The sequence below is a fragment of the Eumetopias jubatus genome, unplaced genomic scaffold, assembly GCF_037043125.1.
Source record: "Eumetopias jubatus isolate StellerSeaLion01/CBP00866 unplaced genomic scaffold, mEumJub1_p1.0 scaffold_17, whole genome shotgun sequence".
In the NCBI taxonomy this organism is placed as follows: Eukaryota; Metazoa; Chordata; class Mammalia; order Carnivora; family Otariidae; genus Eumetopias; species Eumetopias jubatus.
Genome location: NW_028274823.1, coordinates 49,518,997 through 49,534,017, shown reverse-complemented (window position 1 = coordinate 49,534,017; position 15,021 = coordinate 49,518,997). Strand labels below are relative to the sequence as shown.

At 56.6% G+C, this 15,021-nt stretch overlaps 1 protein-coding gene across 1 annotated transcript in view; it reads right to left on the bottom strand.

The window, feature by feature from the left end:
• The window catches only part of ZCCHC24 (zinc finger CCHC-type containing 24), a 60,988-nt gene extending 49,605 nt beyond the window's left edge, over window positions 1-11,383 (bottom strand). Inside the window, exon 1 of the mRNA XM_028109597.2 lies at window positions 10,956-11,383. Within this exon, the coding sequence (XP_027965398.1) occupies window positions 10,956-11,201 (246 nt within the window). The 5' untranslated portion in view covers window positions 11,202-11,383. The remainder of the gene's footprint in view (window positions 1-10,955) is intronic.
• Window positions 11,384-15,021: the final 3,638 nt, after the last annotated feature.

Sequence of the window (15,021 nt, the reverse complement as noted above, 5' to 3'; positions counted from 1 at the left end):
AGTCAGGCACACTGGAATTTGGCAAAGGTGGGGCCTGTGGTGAAGCTGGCAGGGAACAGCCATGGTCCCCTCTTCCTGGGGCAAGGCCAAGGTTGTAAAGAGGCAGCTCCTGCAGGAGGGTCAATGACAAACCTGGGCATGGGGCCTGGGCATCCTCTGGTCCCAGCTCAAGTGCTCAAGGACTCCAGGAGGGAACCATAGACCTTGGGGAGCCTTGAGTCTAATGGGAAGACAGCCTTGTTCCTGGAAGTCCCCAGGCCGCTAGGGGAAGAGAGCCCCTGAGAGGAGGTGGCCTCAGGTTCCCTTACGAAGATGGGGCAGGTGGAGGCTCAGAGTGGGCACAGTCCTGCCTGTGTCCCCTCAGTGCGGGCAGGGAGGGAGGGGAGCTGAGAGCAGACCCCAGGAGATCAAGTACCCCTCTCCCAACCAGGACAGATGCCACCCCTCACACATGTATACCTCAGCCTCCCTACTTGTTCCATCTCTGGGGCCTGGCATTCCCTCCTAGAGGACACAGCCCTCACCATCTGGGGACCACCACTCTTCTTGGCTCCCTGGACACTCTGCTATGTGGCCTGGGGCCAGTCCTTTCCCTCTCCAGGCCTCTTTTCCCTCTCCTATAGGTTCAGACTGGAGCCTAAGATCTGGAAAAAAAGACACAGATACCACATCCAAGGCATCCAGGCCAAACACATAGTCAGTCAGCCTATGATGTCTGGGCACGAAACTCAAAGGCTGCTGATGACCATCTCCACTCTACCACTGCCCAGGGCTACCACAAAACCCAGGACCAGTGGAAAATACCACACAAACTTGCATTCAGTGTGAGGGCAATTCTCCAGCTCTCAGAGGAGCCGAGAGAGTGGTCCCTTCTGACAGGCAGACAGTCTCCCATCCCTGGAGGTGTGCGAGCTGATTCCGGACAACCTTAAGCGTTGTGCAGAGGGGTCCAATGGCCATGGGATTCGATGATACCAGTCACATCTACTGAGCACTTACAATGTCCCAGGTACTGGAAACTGTACACTTACTAAGATAGCTGATGCTCACCACAACCCTATGAGTCACTATCCCATTTTACAGATGAGGCAAGTGTGTCCAAACTTGCATTGAACACCTTGAGAAACTTTTAACAAATACACTTTTCTAGGCCCCACCTCAGACCTACCTACCAAAGCAGTCAGTCACCTGGGACCGAGAGCCTAGAACCTACCGTTTTATTGTGGTAAGAAACACATTACATAAAGTCGACCATTTTAATTATGTTTTTAAGCATACGGTTCCATGGCACCGAGTACATTCCCGTGACTGTGAGACCAACACCACCATCCATTTCCAGTACTTTTTCATCATCCCAAACTGCAACTCTTCTCCCGCTGACACACTAACTCCCCGCTCCTCCCTCCCCCAGCCCAGATCTGCATGTTCAAGCTCCCCAGGGCAGTCTATCCAGACCGCCAGGCCCTACCTGGCCTCAGGAGCACCTGGACTTTCCACCCACCCAGGTTTCTCCTTAGCTTGAGTGGAGGCCCCTCCTCACCCAAACTGGCCTGAGGGAGGACAGCATCACCACGGCCTCCCGGAGAAAAGTTCAACCAAACAAGAAACTCCAAGCTCCAAATGGTGTGACTCACCCTCATGGCTGGGAAATGCAATTTCACAAATAACAACCCTCTTCATTTTTTCCCCCGTTCTTTCTTTTCTTTTTTTCTTTCTTTTTTTTTTTTTTTTTTTCTGGATAAGATTTAAGCAAGTTCACAGGAATCAGGACTGTTTTGGCAGCAAACTGTCAAGAGGAAAGGGAAGTCTGGTGGGTGCCAGAAAGCGCATTAATTACACCCTGAACAGCCTCTCTCCCGTCTTGTGGCCACACTGCCCTGCCCACGGGTGACCCCTTGGGCGTCCCTGGGCAGCCAGAGGCCTCCGAGCAGCCTGTCCTCTCCCCAGCAGCTTGACGCCCGCACCCCCCACCTCACGAGGGTCACAGCTTTTGTCCCATGAGCAGCTCCGGGGAGAGAAGCGCAGTTAGAGCTCTCCTCTTCACCGCCTCTCCCCCCTCCCTTGGGTGCTCTGGCCTGTCCCTTCTGGTGGCTCCGGCTCCCCAACTCAAGAGGACACCACCTTTGAGCAGGAAGGACAGAGCAGACAGCTGACCCAACCGCTCTCACATTCCAGATGGAGAAACTGAGGCCCAGAGCAGCCCGGGGCACAGACCAGGGCACACAGCCAGGCCCGAGGGCCACGAGTCCTGCTTGCCGGCTGGCTAAAAGGGTGGGTGCGGCAGCAAGCTGTTTCCTCTCCGAAGCCCCAAGGAGCTCTGGCCATGGAGGTGAAAGGCGAGTTGCCTCTCAGCCCTCTCCACGGCCTGTGGGGACTGGACACGCCGTGTTCCCTCCTCTCCAGCTGCGGAGTCAAGCCCGGCCTCGGGCTTCCCATCTGTAAACTGCAACCCAGAACAGGGACGGAGGGCAACATGGACGATCCCGGCAGTCCTGCTTTCTCAGGGTCCAGACACCAGCTACTGAAAGATACCCCCAAAGCCTGACACACAGAGGGCACTTGGTCCCCATGGGCACCATGTGTTCCGAGTCCTGCTGCCTATAGCTGGAGGGTGAGGCCCAGCGGGAGAGGCCCTTCATCAGGTAGCTCCTAACTCTTAAACAGCCACGCTGCTCCTCCTGGTGTCCCACAGGGCACCTGCTTCCCTCCCTCTAGTTCTGAACTGGTGTCCCCCCCCACAGGATGCCCTCTCTTGTGTCCATCCAACCCCCTTCAGGACCTGGCCCTCGATCTGGTCATAACTCTCTAGTGGTGTGGCCTTGAACCCACCCCTTCCGCTTACTCAGGCCTCAGATGCCCCTGCCTCCTCCAGGGGCCTCCTGGACCTCACGGCCTCCTGTCCGACAGGGCTAGGCTGGGTGGGGATCACCCTGTGGCTCTGCTGACCCTTGACCGAAGGAGCTCTGAAGCCCCTTCATTTCCCCCACAAGGCTGGACATATCGAAAGGCAAAGATTCTGCAACATTCGGTCACCCCCAGAGCCCAGACTATTTCTGCCATTCCTCACGCCTGCCACTGTCCTGGGTGCACACCATCACAGGCAGAGAAGGGTCTGGGAACCCTACTTGACAGACGAGGTAATGAATGCCCTAACACCTTAAAGATTTAGGTTGGGGGGTCTCCGAGTTGTCATGGACTAAGTCAAAGGCACTCTCACCCTAAAGATTAAGCTGCTCTGGGCACTGGTTAAGGGCAGCCCCACTACTGTGGTGGATGGAAGCCACTGGATCCAAATCACCAGCCTGAAGGAAGAGACCACCTCTCCCTCCTCCCTCCTCCCAGCAGCTAGCAGGAAGTGTGGGATCCTCATACCATATCCAGGGGACAGAGCATCGGGCTCCTGCCCATCACTGGAACTTCTCCGAGGCTCTCGCTTGGCTGTTGGGGACAGTTAGAAAGGAAGATGCTGAAATCTATTCTGATTCTGCCTGTGTCATAGACTTGACTGGATCCTTTCGCTTTCTTGATTTTCTTATACCTGCAAGAACACTATTTGGATGGGCATTATTGGCTCCATTTTACGGAGCTGGAAACTGAGGCTAAGAGAGGCTGAGCAACTTGCCCAAGGTAAAAGAGCCAGCATGTGGCTAAGGGGAGATTCCCACCCAGATGAGCTGGCCTGTTATATTTCAGCTCCCACATGGCTTCCAAGGCTTGGCTTCTCCTACAGTAAGGAGAGCCAGAGGAAAACACAGGTGGGGACCACTCTCCCTGGGCCTGCGACTTCATGTTGCCAAGCCCCTCGGCCCTGGCAAGATGAGGCACCACCTTCTCTGTGCTGTGTGAGGGGTCTGGGCCCTCGGGCTGGGGGTTCTGCGGAGGGACCTGGGGTGTGGAGGCCAAGATTTCCAGGGCTGACTCAACCTGCCATGCTGTGCTTTCTCCTTTCCCCCCTCTCAGGACAGGAAGAGGGCACAGCGGGAGGGGGGCAGACAGGAGTGAGGGCAAGTGCAGAGAAGTCTGCTCTGGAGAGAGGAAACCAGTGCAGAGAAGACAGGAGAGACAGCCGGCAGAGGTAGAAGCACACCCACAGAATAGGACACGGCAGTGGGCAAAGCCATGAGAAGGGGAGCGTCTGAGGACGTGTGGCCAGAGCAAAGGCTTGAATCCTGCCTCCTCCCCGGGCCAGAGATGGCCCTGAAGCGGGGGGAGGGACTCTCTGATCCTAGTCCCCAGCTCTTCTTTCATCAGCTGGACAACTGCTTTCTTATCCCAAAAAGTCACCCCACACCCCCTTCCAGACACACAGACACGTGCACACGCGCGCACACATACACACCCACACCCCTCTCTTTAACACAAGAAGCCATTCATTTCACAAATGGCTCCACCCCTTCTCCAAGGGGAGCTGCACTTCTACCCCTAGGGTCTTTCTGGGGCTCCAGCCCCCAGAGTCACACCCCCCACACCCCCATCCCCGATCCACAAGAACAGGTGGATGTGTGCTGCGCTCAGGGACAGAAGGAGACAACTCTTTGGCAGGGCAAGGAGTTGGCTGATGGGAAAGTGAACTCACACCTTGACTAAAGATTTCTCGTGTGCGGTCAGAGCCCAGCTTGGCTCCTGTTTCTGGGGTCCAAAGCTGACCTGTGGGCCAGGAAGGTGGCAGGGCTAGCCATGGCCAGAGGCAGCAACCCCTCGCCCAAGACCCCCAAGGGCTCCATGGCCTCCTGGAGGCCCATTGAACCCCGTGTGCCAAACACAATTCCCCATACACAGCCGGAGCTCAATGAAAGATTCTAACTTAAATAAGCGGTCCGCGTGCCTTTTGGTGGGGGGGGGGTGGGGAAAGAAATGGGGAAAAGACCCCGAGAGGGAGGAGCTCGGTGGCAGCAGGACACAGCAGAGAAGCCCCAGGGAGACCCTCCCTCCGGACTCCATCCCTCTGGCTCCCACCCAGCTCACCGCTCACCTGACTGGTGCCCACATTTTATAGCCATATGCCCTCTGCCCAGCTAGAGCATAAGTGCTGGGGACCAGGTGCCTCTCACTTCCAGAATGTAGTCATGGAATGAAAGCAGAAAGCATGAATTTGACAACCTAAGGGCTGAAAGGGACCCTAATATTTAGCCAGTCCCCGGTACCACTGAAGTTTGTAGTGTCTAGAGCAGGGGGCCTCGGTTTGGGGTCTGTTGTCATCACAGGGGGTGCCATGACCCCCTTGAAATCATGTGCAAAGGCGTGAGTCTGTGTGTGCACATATGTCTGTGCTCTGTACATGAGCGCTGAGAACTCTTGAGCTCTTCAGATTCTCGAAGAGGTCCATAACCAGAGAAGGTCAAGAACCCTGAGCGCACCTAAGTTTCTGCTGGGACACCTCTAAGGACAGGGCTTTATGATCTCCCAAGTCAACTCTTTCCAGTTTATCAAGCAATTCTTAAGCATTCCCCCGATGAGATAAAACAGGAGATAAGAGGCCGAGGAGAGCATTCACGTGGTCACAAGTCACCCACCCACCTAACCACTTAGCACCTGAGCACCTAGTCGGCCCCAGGCACTGCCCAAGCAACAGCAGGTGGGAAAAGACAGGATTTCCACTCTCAGCATGCTCACAACATAGCTGATGTGACAGACCCACATACAGCGGGTGTTCCTCCGCACTAGCAAATTCTATGGCACGCTTCACCAGAAACATGGACAGCTCTTCTGTCATGGGCCATGGATGCTGGAGGGAGGTGTGCTCCCCCATCACAGCTGGGGAACGCCTCTCAGAGAAGGGGCAGCCTCTTGTGCCAGAAAGAAGTTGGAATCTGTCAGTTGTTGAGGGCAGGCAAGAGTGTTTGAGGTACGAGCAACAGCCAGTGCAAAGCTTAGTGTCTTCACGAAGCTTCACAGTATGGCCAGAGGACAGAATAAAAGATTATACTCCACCACAACTACACCCACACTGCACAGACCAAGGTCCTGCCACTGATGCCCTGACTATGTCATCCTCCTTTTGAAGAGCCTTAGTTTCCCCACCTGGACAATGGGGACGCTGCTCACAGACTATGACATGAGATAAAAATCTAGTAAATGCTCACGGCCATCCTCTGACTCCCAAGCCAGGCCATCCTTGGACTTCCATCCCCTGGAGCCCCACGCCAGGTTCCTGGGGAGGGGCTGGAGCCGTGGGTACCACTGAGGTACGGACACAGCAGGAGAGCTGGGCCCTGTGACCAATGCACCAATGCCTACCACTCCTCAAAAGGTCTGAGGCCAGAGACAACACAGCAGAGGACTGCAGTCCCTGGTGACTGCCTGCCCTGCACTGGGGCCCCGAGAATGATCCAGGGGACAGCCAGCACCATGAGCCACAGAGCCAATTGTAGCTGGAATCTGGAAGAGTTCCAGATGTGGCTCTGCCACTGACTCTCTGAGGGTGACTTGCCAGGCCTCTTTTCTCTTCTGTAAAATGGGGGCTCTGAAGAAAGAGATGGCAAGAAGAAAGCACCACCCAAGAGTAGGGGACTGTGACTCGGGGCCATCTTCTCTGCGAGGAGCCCCTCTGCGTGCTGACAGAGCCTGGCTAATTACAAATCACTAATCCTGCCTGCTTTCCTCCCTCCCACCTGACTCAGAAGGTCCATAAGGTGTGGTCTCCCCTCTGAGTCCAGGCCTGCCCAGTCAACTCAATTTGATGGAGGGAGGATCAGGGCACCTCAGCCTGCAGGCCCTCAAATGACGGTCCTCCTTGCCTGAGTCAGAGCTCAGCTTCCCAGGGTTGGCCAAGGGAGCCAGGCAGCCTCCCAAGCTCTGCTGGGCCGGAAGTCCCATTCCTCCTAGGACCGGGCGCTGCTCCCTCCCCGCCAACCACACAGACCACAAAAGTTGCTAGGAACGAACTCCAGCCCCAGAAGCCCACTCTCAGCCCCACTGAGGCAAACCTCCATTCTCACACAGACATGTGACTCTGTTCACACACCCACACTGGTCAGGCAGCCTGGGCTCACCCACACCTGTGGACGGCACAGGCGACACACAAAACCTTCACAAGACTGTCAAGACCTGGGGGCCTTTTAAACAGGACACCTTGGTGGCTCCTGGAGTGTCTAACAGCCCTGTCCGCAGAAAGCCTTGTGACACCCCTCCTGCTGTTCTCGAGCCTCCCGTGGACAGACCAGGGCTGCGAAGAGGGGGTCTTCAGTGCTGCAGCTGATTGCGCTGGGGAGAGAGCTTGGGTCAACAGCTCCGGGAAGAACGTCCTAAGGGTTGGAAGAGATGTGCCTCAACGGAGCCGTCCCTGGGCCTAGTGATGTTCAGAAGAACACTGTCAAATGTTCTATGCCAAAAACATTGTCCGGTCAAATACTGATGGAAGTGCAGGGCTGAAGAAAGGTAAATAAGTTTCCATGCTGCAGGGCTTCTCAGAGCCTTCACAGTGCTGGGCAGGGGGGTGGGGGAGAGCATTGTGTGTCTCCAAGGGGAGGACAGTCTTCGGCTTTCCAGACATATTTGACCCCAAAGCCCATCCCCCGGCCTCCACAAACCATCATTTGACTGTAGGGCCATGTCTGTCTATCCGTGGAGGAAGAGGGAAAGATAACAGCCCCCCTCAGACTCTGACCTGGAACGGGACAGCCATAGCTCCCCTTGAAGGAGTAGGGGCACAGGCGTCCCTCTGAGGGGCCCGAGAGCTAATGCTCAACAATGAGGGGTACATCTCCTTCTCTGGAGGTAGAGTCCCACAGCCCCCATGCCACCGCGAATTTAAATTCCAAGCTAAACTTGGCAGGGAAGACCTCCCCCCCAAGCCACCCAACCCCCACTCCCTCTAAGAACGGCCTTCCTTGGGTACCTAAGGGGAGAGAGGAGGGGCTCAGCCAAGAGCCCCAGGAGTCTCTCTACAAAGACATACAGTTGTTGCCACAGACCAGGGGCTGAAACTGAAGCTCACAGGGCCCATATTCTAGACCGAGGCCTTTTTAAAAAACTGCACACTGTCTGTGCCTGCTTTGGCCTGGCACCCTTACCACAAGCTGAGATGCCGAAGAGCCCCCACCAGCATCCAAGACACCTCCTGGTGCTCGCTTCTGCCCTTGTACACGGACTCTGCCATCTCTCTCAGCTCCCGGGGCCAGTGTTCCGCTCAGAACCCTTGGCTTATCTTCAGCTTCCAGAGCTGAGGTTCCAGGGGCACAATGGGCTTCTGTGCCCCCATGTCCTCAACCCCCCCCGCCCAAATCCCAGCTGCATTCATGGTGTTTTGCTATTGTGGTGGGAGCAGCCCTGGGGGTGGTGCAGGAGGGGGTGGGCTCTTGGCACAGGGACCAGTGCAGACAGGCCATGGTCAGCGGTCAGCATGCAAGTCACATCCGCAGGCACTGCCACCAGGCCTGCCAGGCCTTGCACAGAATGGCGATGCTCCTGAGTCCCTGGGTCCCTTCGCAGAGTCCCCTCCGGCCCACACATGATTTGCTTCTTCTCCAACCAGCCCCTTGGTGGCATTCAGGTGGGGGGTATTTTTTCATGCCTTCTCAGCCAGTTGCTATTTTGGAGCCATATTAGGTCACTGGCTAAGCCCTGGACGCAGGAAAGCCCAGGAGCACAGCTGGGGCTCCAAGAGGGTTTAGGAGACGAAGCGGGTGAGGGGTGAGAGCAAGTGAGTCTAAAGCCAAGAAAGCCTTCCGGAAGTTAGCCGGCACAGCCCTCCAGCCCCCCAAGGAAGCCACTGGCCTGCAAGCGTAGGAGAAGCCCCTCTTACCTCCCCCAACTCAGCCTGTCTGCTTGCGTACGTATCTCTCAAATCCCATACATACCACCCTAAGGGGCAGCAGAGACTAAATTCAACAGATGCGTAAACTGAGGTCCAGACAGAGACAGGGTATTCCCCCAAAGTCAGGTCATAAAAGACTTTTTTCTACCATTGCTCTGCATAACTTTTACCATCTCCTTTTACACTGGCCCCAGAGAAGGAATGTACCTCTTCACAGGGAAACTGGGGTGAGCAGCAGTGAAGTGACCAGAGACAAGTTTCACTGAGGTCCAGCTGGGATCCTGGATGTTAGACATTTCCAAGAGAAGGCACCACATCTTACTCCTACAGAAGACCCTGGGTGGCCCCAAACTCCCAGGCCTCTCAGCAGGGACCCGCATTTGGGGAAGAAGACCACCACCAGGTAGGAGCTGGGAAAGGCTAGTAGAGGCTGATGATTATGGACCCCCCCACTTGACCTGTGAAGGGTGAGAGTTCACAGCCACGTGGGTCATGGTCACTGTCCTCCCTTGGGATTCCCACAGCACCCTTGTGAAATTACCTACCACTCACATTGTATCATCTTGTCTATCTTCTCATCCGGGGCCCCCATTGGCCTGTCCCTGCTTCCCCAAGGGTCCACACGGAACTCAACAAATGTTTGGTAAGATAACGACTAAAAAGACCCCGGCAGGGAGGAAACACCCAGAACCTGTACTCCAAAGTCACTGGTCACTGCAATCAATTCCCTGAAGAGGTGGCAAGGTCTCTTATAAGAGAGAAGGATTCCCAGCCAAGAATAATTCCTCCCATGGAGAGAGTGCTTTACAGTTTACAAAGAGCTTTGGTAGACAAATGCTTTCGCCTGGCACCAAGGGGTGGCTCTCCAGACCCATCTCCCTGCACTATGCCCAACCAGCCCAACAAAGGTCAACCAATCCTTCCCTCAGCTCGCCCGGTACTGGCCTCAGGCCAGTGTTTTATATGTCCATGCCCCCTCCTCGTCAGTACTGGCAGAGTTGAACACATTGTGGGACCAGAAAGGGAGACCCTCTGCCTTCCCCATCTCGTCCCTAGCACACTCACACATTCACAGGCCCTTCTCCCTGACCCATTCAGGACTCTGACTCTCCTAAAACTAAATGCTGTGCTCAGGTCCAGAAGGAAAAGGAACCCTCAAGTGTGTCCTCTCCTCCACTCCTTCCCCCTGCACTTTTGCAGGGAGAGCTGCCAGAAGATGGATGAGTGAAGGCCACAGAAGGGTATCTGCCATTCCCAAAAGAGGCAGGAGTAAATGGGAGGGGAGGGAGAGGAGGAGTCCAGCTCAAAGCAGAGAGGAGTGGTATCTAGGAAAGCTCTGGAGAAGACCTCTGAAAAGGGGCTGGGAGGTCCTGGCAATCTGTGTATTTATCTGGCTGGGGAAGACGGCTCTGCCCCTTCCACTTTGTAACCGAATCCACCCAACAGGCGGACTTTGCAAAGCAGCCAGCCCAGGTTTCTGGAGAAGGCACTGGGCAGCTGAAACCTCTCCCCCTGGCTAGCCCCCCTCCCAAGAGCTCAAGAGGATTTCCCTTTCATTTCCTTCCAGGCTGGGAGGGCGGGGGACAGCGCAGTCTGTGGGGTCAAGCCCTCACAAACCACTTCCTATGTGGCTGGGGGAGGGCAAGCAGCTGGAGGATGTATCTGGGGGTCCCTGTGTAAGAAGAGCAGGAAAAACCCTGCTCTCCAGGGTGCCCTTCGGGTCGGCCACCACCGAGGTCGGAGGAGAAAAGATTTTAGGCCCCTGCGGAGGAGCTCTGAGCAGAATCTGCACTCCCGGTCCCAGTGAGCGGTGGCCAAGAGGGGGATGGGGTTGGGCGTGGGAAGGACACTTGGAAGGGGCTCTCCGCCCTGGCCGCGCCCGGGCCGTCTGGAGAGAATCCGGAGCCCCCCGCCCAGCCGGGGCTCCCCCAGTCCCCTTAGAGCAGGGCGCCCCGGGCTGAGAGAGGGAGCAAGAGTGCCCCGCCCGCGCCCGAGCTGCTGCGAGCCGGGCTCAGCCGGGAGGTGACGCGCTCCCGGCGCCCCGGGGACATCGGGCGGCGAGTTTGGCAGAGCAAAGCGAAGCCAAGCCAAGCAGGGCCGGGCAATACGGAGCCGGGCCGGGCCAGGCCAGGAAGAGCGGGGCCGACTGGAAAAGGCCCGGCGCGGTAGACGGAGGGCGGGGGCGCGCGGGGGCACCCACCTCTCCGCGCTGCAGCTGGAAGAAGCTGTTGAGATAGCTGGAGTGCAGGGGCGAGCCCAGCTGCTCCGGGCGGCCCTTCCCGAAGGCCAGCTCTGGGGGCGCGGCGCCGGCGGGCGGTTCGGGCCGAAAAGCATCAAAGGCGCTCGCCTGGTGCGTGTCCTGAAGCGACAGGTAGACCCAGTTGAGCAGCTGGGCGGGCTGGTACACCGAAGCGGCGCTCGTGTCGATGGCCGACAGCAGGCTCATTTTGCGGCGGCGGTGCCGGCCCCTCCCCGGCCACCCGCTTGCGCCCCCCCCCCGCAGCGGAGGGGCGGGCACCGGGGAGCCTGAGCCCGCTGCCCACCGCCCGAGCCCCGACGGCGATCGCCCAGTGCCGTGCGCCCTGCGCTCTGCCCGCAGCCGCCGCCGCCGCCGCTGCCGCCGCCGCCGCCGCCGCCTCCCCCCGACTGCAGCCGCAGCGCGCGCGGGCGGAGGAAGGAGGCAGAGAAAGTTGGGCAGGAAACTTTTGGGCCCGCCCCCTCCGCGCCGCCCGCCCCGCCCCGCCCCGCGATCCGCTATCTGCCTCATTGCTGACCCCTTCGGCAGCCGCTCCCGGGGCGGGGTCAAGGGAGGCCCCTCCCCTTATCCACCGTCCTTGCCCTCCATTGGCTGTCTCATTGAATATGGAGCAGTAGCGGGGCGGGGCCAGCCGGGGAATTACGGCTCATCTGTGTTTGCAGCATTCTGCTGGCCCGCCCATGGGCGGGCCCCTCCCAGGCCCCACCCCGCCCCCTGCCCGCCCACCCGCCCTGCTCCCGGAGCCTGCTGGAGCTCAGGACTACCCCGGCCTAATCAATCTGCTCTCTCTATGCTTGGCGCTCTTCTGTCTCTCGTTCTTCTAAATCCTCTGCAATTATTTCATTTTCACTCGTTTTTCTTGCCCTATTTTTCTTCTTTTCTCATTTTCTCTCCGCTCTCTTTCAGATTAGTATCTCCTGTGTCCCTGTCTCTGTCCGGCTCGTCGTCTTTTTCTGTGGTTCTGTCTCTCTTAAGTGCGCGCGCGCGCGCGCGCGTGTGTGTGTGTGTCGTCTTTTCTATTTCCGTCTAGTCTGATGTGTTTCTCTGTCTCTCCCTCTCCCCTCCCAGACACACGCGGGCGCGCGCGCATACACACACACACACACACGCGCGCGCGCGCGCGCGCGCTCGCCTCCCTCCCTCCGTCCTCCGCTATCACCGTAGGACCCTCCCCCTCCCACTTAATTCCTTCCATCTGCGGAATCGCTTTGCGGGCCGGCTCCGCCAAGGGGGGCCCGGGTTCCTGCCCCAGGAAGGACTCCCCGCCTCCTTCCCTCGCCTTCCCCCCTCCCCCTCTCCCTTCTCCTATTTCTGCTCTGCGACGGCCTTTTCCTCCGCCCAGACCCCTGGCCCCAGCCCAACCCGGTGCCTCCGCGGGCCGCCAAGACCCCAGATGGGACTGGGGGAGCTCGGGAAGACGACTGTCACCCATCTTCCAGGACGACCCAGCTACTCCAAGTATGCCTGGGGGGAACCTTCGCCCCCGTCCCCTCCTCCGCCTAACACACCCCGAAGCCCAGGGCCTTCACCCTCTCAGTCTGGGGTAGTCATCCAGAGCCTGCGCTACGCCATCGCCAGGGAACTGGAGGCAAGGCGTCTGGAGGGGACCTAGTCACCTCTCTCACCTCACCCCTGGCTCTGGAGCCATTCCTCCAGACGTTCAAGTGCCAGGTTGGCTACCTTCCAGCTCAGTGACCTCCCCATGGCGCCTAACCTCTGCGAACAAGCCTATTTTATCCTCTGTAAAATGGGGATGGTCACCGTCCCTCTGGGGATGTTTACGAGCTGACCAGTTTGAGTTTGGTAAGCAGAAGACATTCCATAAAAGTCAGCTCTCCACCACCCCCTCCACGAGGATTTCTCCCACTATCTGCACAGACAGCATCTGTGGGTGCTTGGACCTGAATGACCTTCAGGAATGTGTCCCCCTTGCCCACCATGTCACGAAGAACCCCTTCAATGTTTTTGTCTCAGATCATTCGATGATGTCAAAGATCTTGTCTATCAAATGATCTGTGATTATTAATACAAATGATAGTGCGTATGTCAGGTATATTTTAATGTATGTTTATTTTTCAGAGACCTATCCCTTTACATTTTAAATCAGTGTTCAATCTTTTGGTTTAAACAGAAGATATACATTTGTTAGAAATACATGTAATAACTCCTGGAAATATTTGGAGTCATCTCCGGGACTCCACTACTATCTTTAAGGTTCCAAGATGGGAGGAGGAGGAATAGTATTTAAATCACCAACTTAGACTTTCCCTGGACATTTTAGAGAAAACTGTTGTTCACAGAGGGCACATCTTCCAACTGCACAAGCAGGCAGTCGGGGAGCACAGAGGAGACCCTGCGGCACCCAGGCCCAGCCCAGAGCTCTCTGTCTCTGCCCCCCACTCTCCTTCTGGGTGAAGGGAGTCCTGTTACGTAGCAGTGCTGGTATTTTTCCCCAGTGTGGGTGGCACATTCACATTGTTTCACGGGCCAGGCAGGTACCACCAAGTCTAAAGCAATAAACAGGAAGCAGTGAACCTTATGGAGAAGGGCTAGCTACTCAAAACCTTTCTGTCATGGTTCTCAGCCTGAAAATCTGAGTCTGTCACCTGCCCAGAGAGACATCTGCTCTGGGGTTCCCTGTCCTTCAATGATTGGCTGCTGTGAGGGTGCTTGTCATATGTGGCAACGATGCTGGTGGCCTCTGCCCATTTTTCCCCCTCCCCACCCCCACCCCTGCCCCATAGTTCCCACACAGGGCCTGCTGCATAGAAAGTAGATGATCCCCAAATGTTTGCTAGGTGGAGGGCTGGATGGAGGATGGGAGGGGTGGCCTGATTTTGCTCCCCTTTGAAGCCTGAATGGCTCCTTTGGTTTTGCACTTTGCTTCCTCCTCTTGCCCACAGCACACCTGCCCAACACATGAGCTCTGTACCCAATGAGTAATCAATAAATGTGAACAACTGACAGGCAGTTTGCCTGAGTGGCAGCTGGTTGCCCTGAGGTCAGCCCCTCAGCCCGTCCCCAAAGAGTCCCTGAAACAGCACCTCCTGTGGGATGGGAGGTGATGGGTGCGGAGGGCCAGATGGGTATCAGGGGCCTGGGTACCAGGCTCAAAAGACCCATCCAAAAAAAAAAAAAAAAAAGACCCACCCAGGCCCAAACTCTGTGCCTCCCCTCACCCCCTCATGTACACATCAAGACGCCTTGCATTTAAATGTCAGAGGTCCTAGCCGAAGCCTTCGCTTCAGAGAGGAGGATGCCTCATGGCCCAGAGAAGGAAAGCAACTTGCCCAAGCTCACCCGCGAAGCCTGATGGCTAAGCCACCTTTTCCTAATCCACTCCACATCCTCATTCCCCTCTCCTTGGTCCTCATCTGGCAGTCTACTGGTGTGGCAGCTCTGGTCCCAGAAACGGAGGTAGGAGGGAATCCCAGGTGAGGCTTACTTAGGTCCCTGTCCCCTTCCCTTTCTGGTACTTGGTCTACCTCATGGTGTCCAGAATGGGACAATGGAGAAAAGATTGGATTTGGAAAACAGAGACCTGGCCAAGTGGCCTTGGGCAAGTCTCTGCCATCTCTTTTGAAACCTCCATTTTCTCAATTACTGACTGAGGTGGTCAAGTGAGGATATGAACAGGAGCACGGTGCTTTGCTAACTCTGAATAAGCCGTCATTCAAAAGAGAAGCGTGGTATTAATAATTGAAAAAGGGGAAATACTCAATTTATCTGGAGTGGTGGTTGAGAGGAAAAGGGTGCGTGGAGGGGAGTGTCTGTCCCTAAAGTTCCCCAGACAACAGTCTGATAGATGTTTGGGGGAAGTTTCAAATCAAGAGCTTTGAGCTCAGAGAAGCAAGAGGAACTTTGGAAAGAAGAGCAAGCAGAGGTCTCCATGGGGGAATGAGCCTCAGTTTGAGCTTGAAAGGCAACCAGACATGAGCAGAGGAAGAAGAGGGGTCTTCACGGTCCTGTGCTAGTTGATGCTGCTTATTTCTCTAAAGCATATAGCATG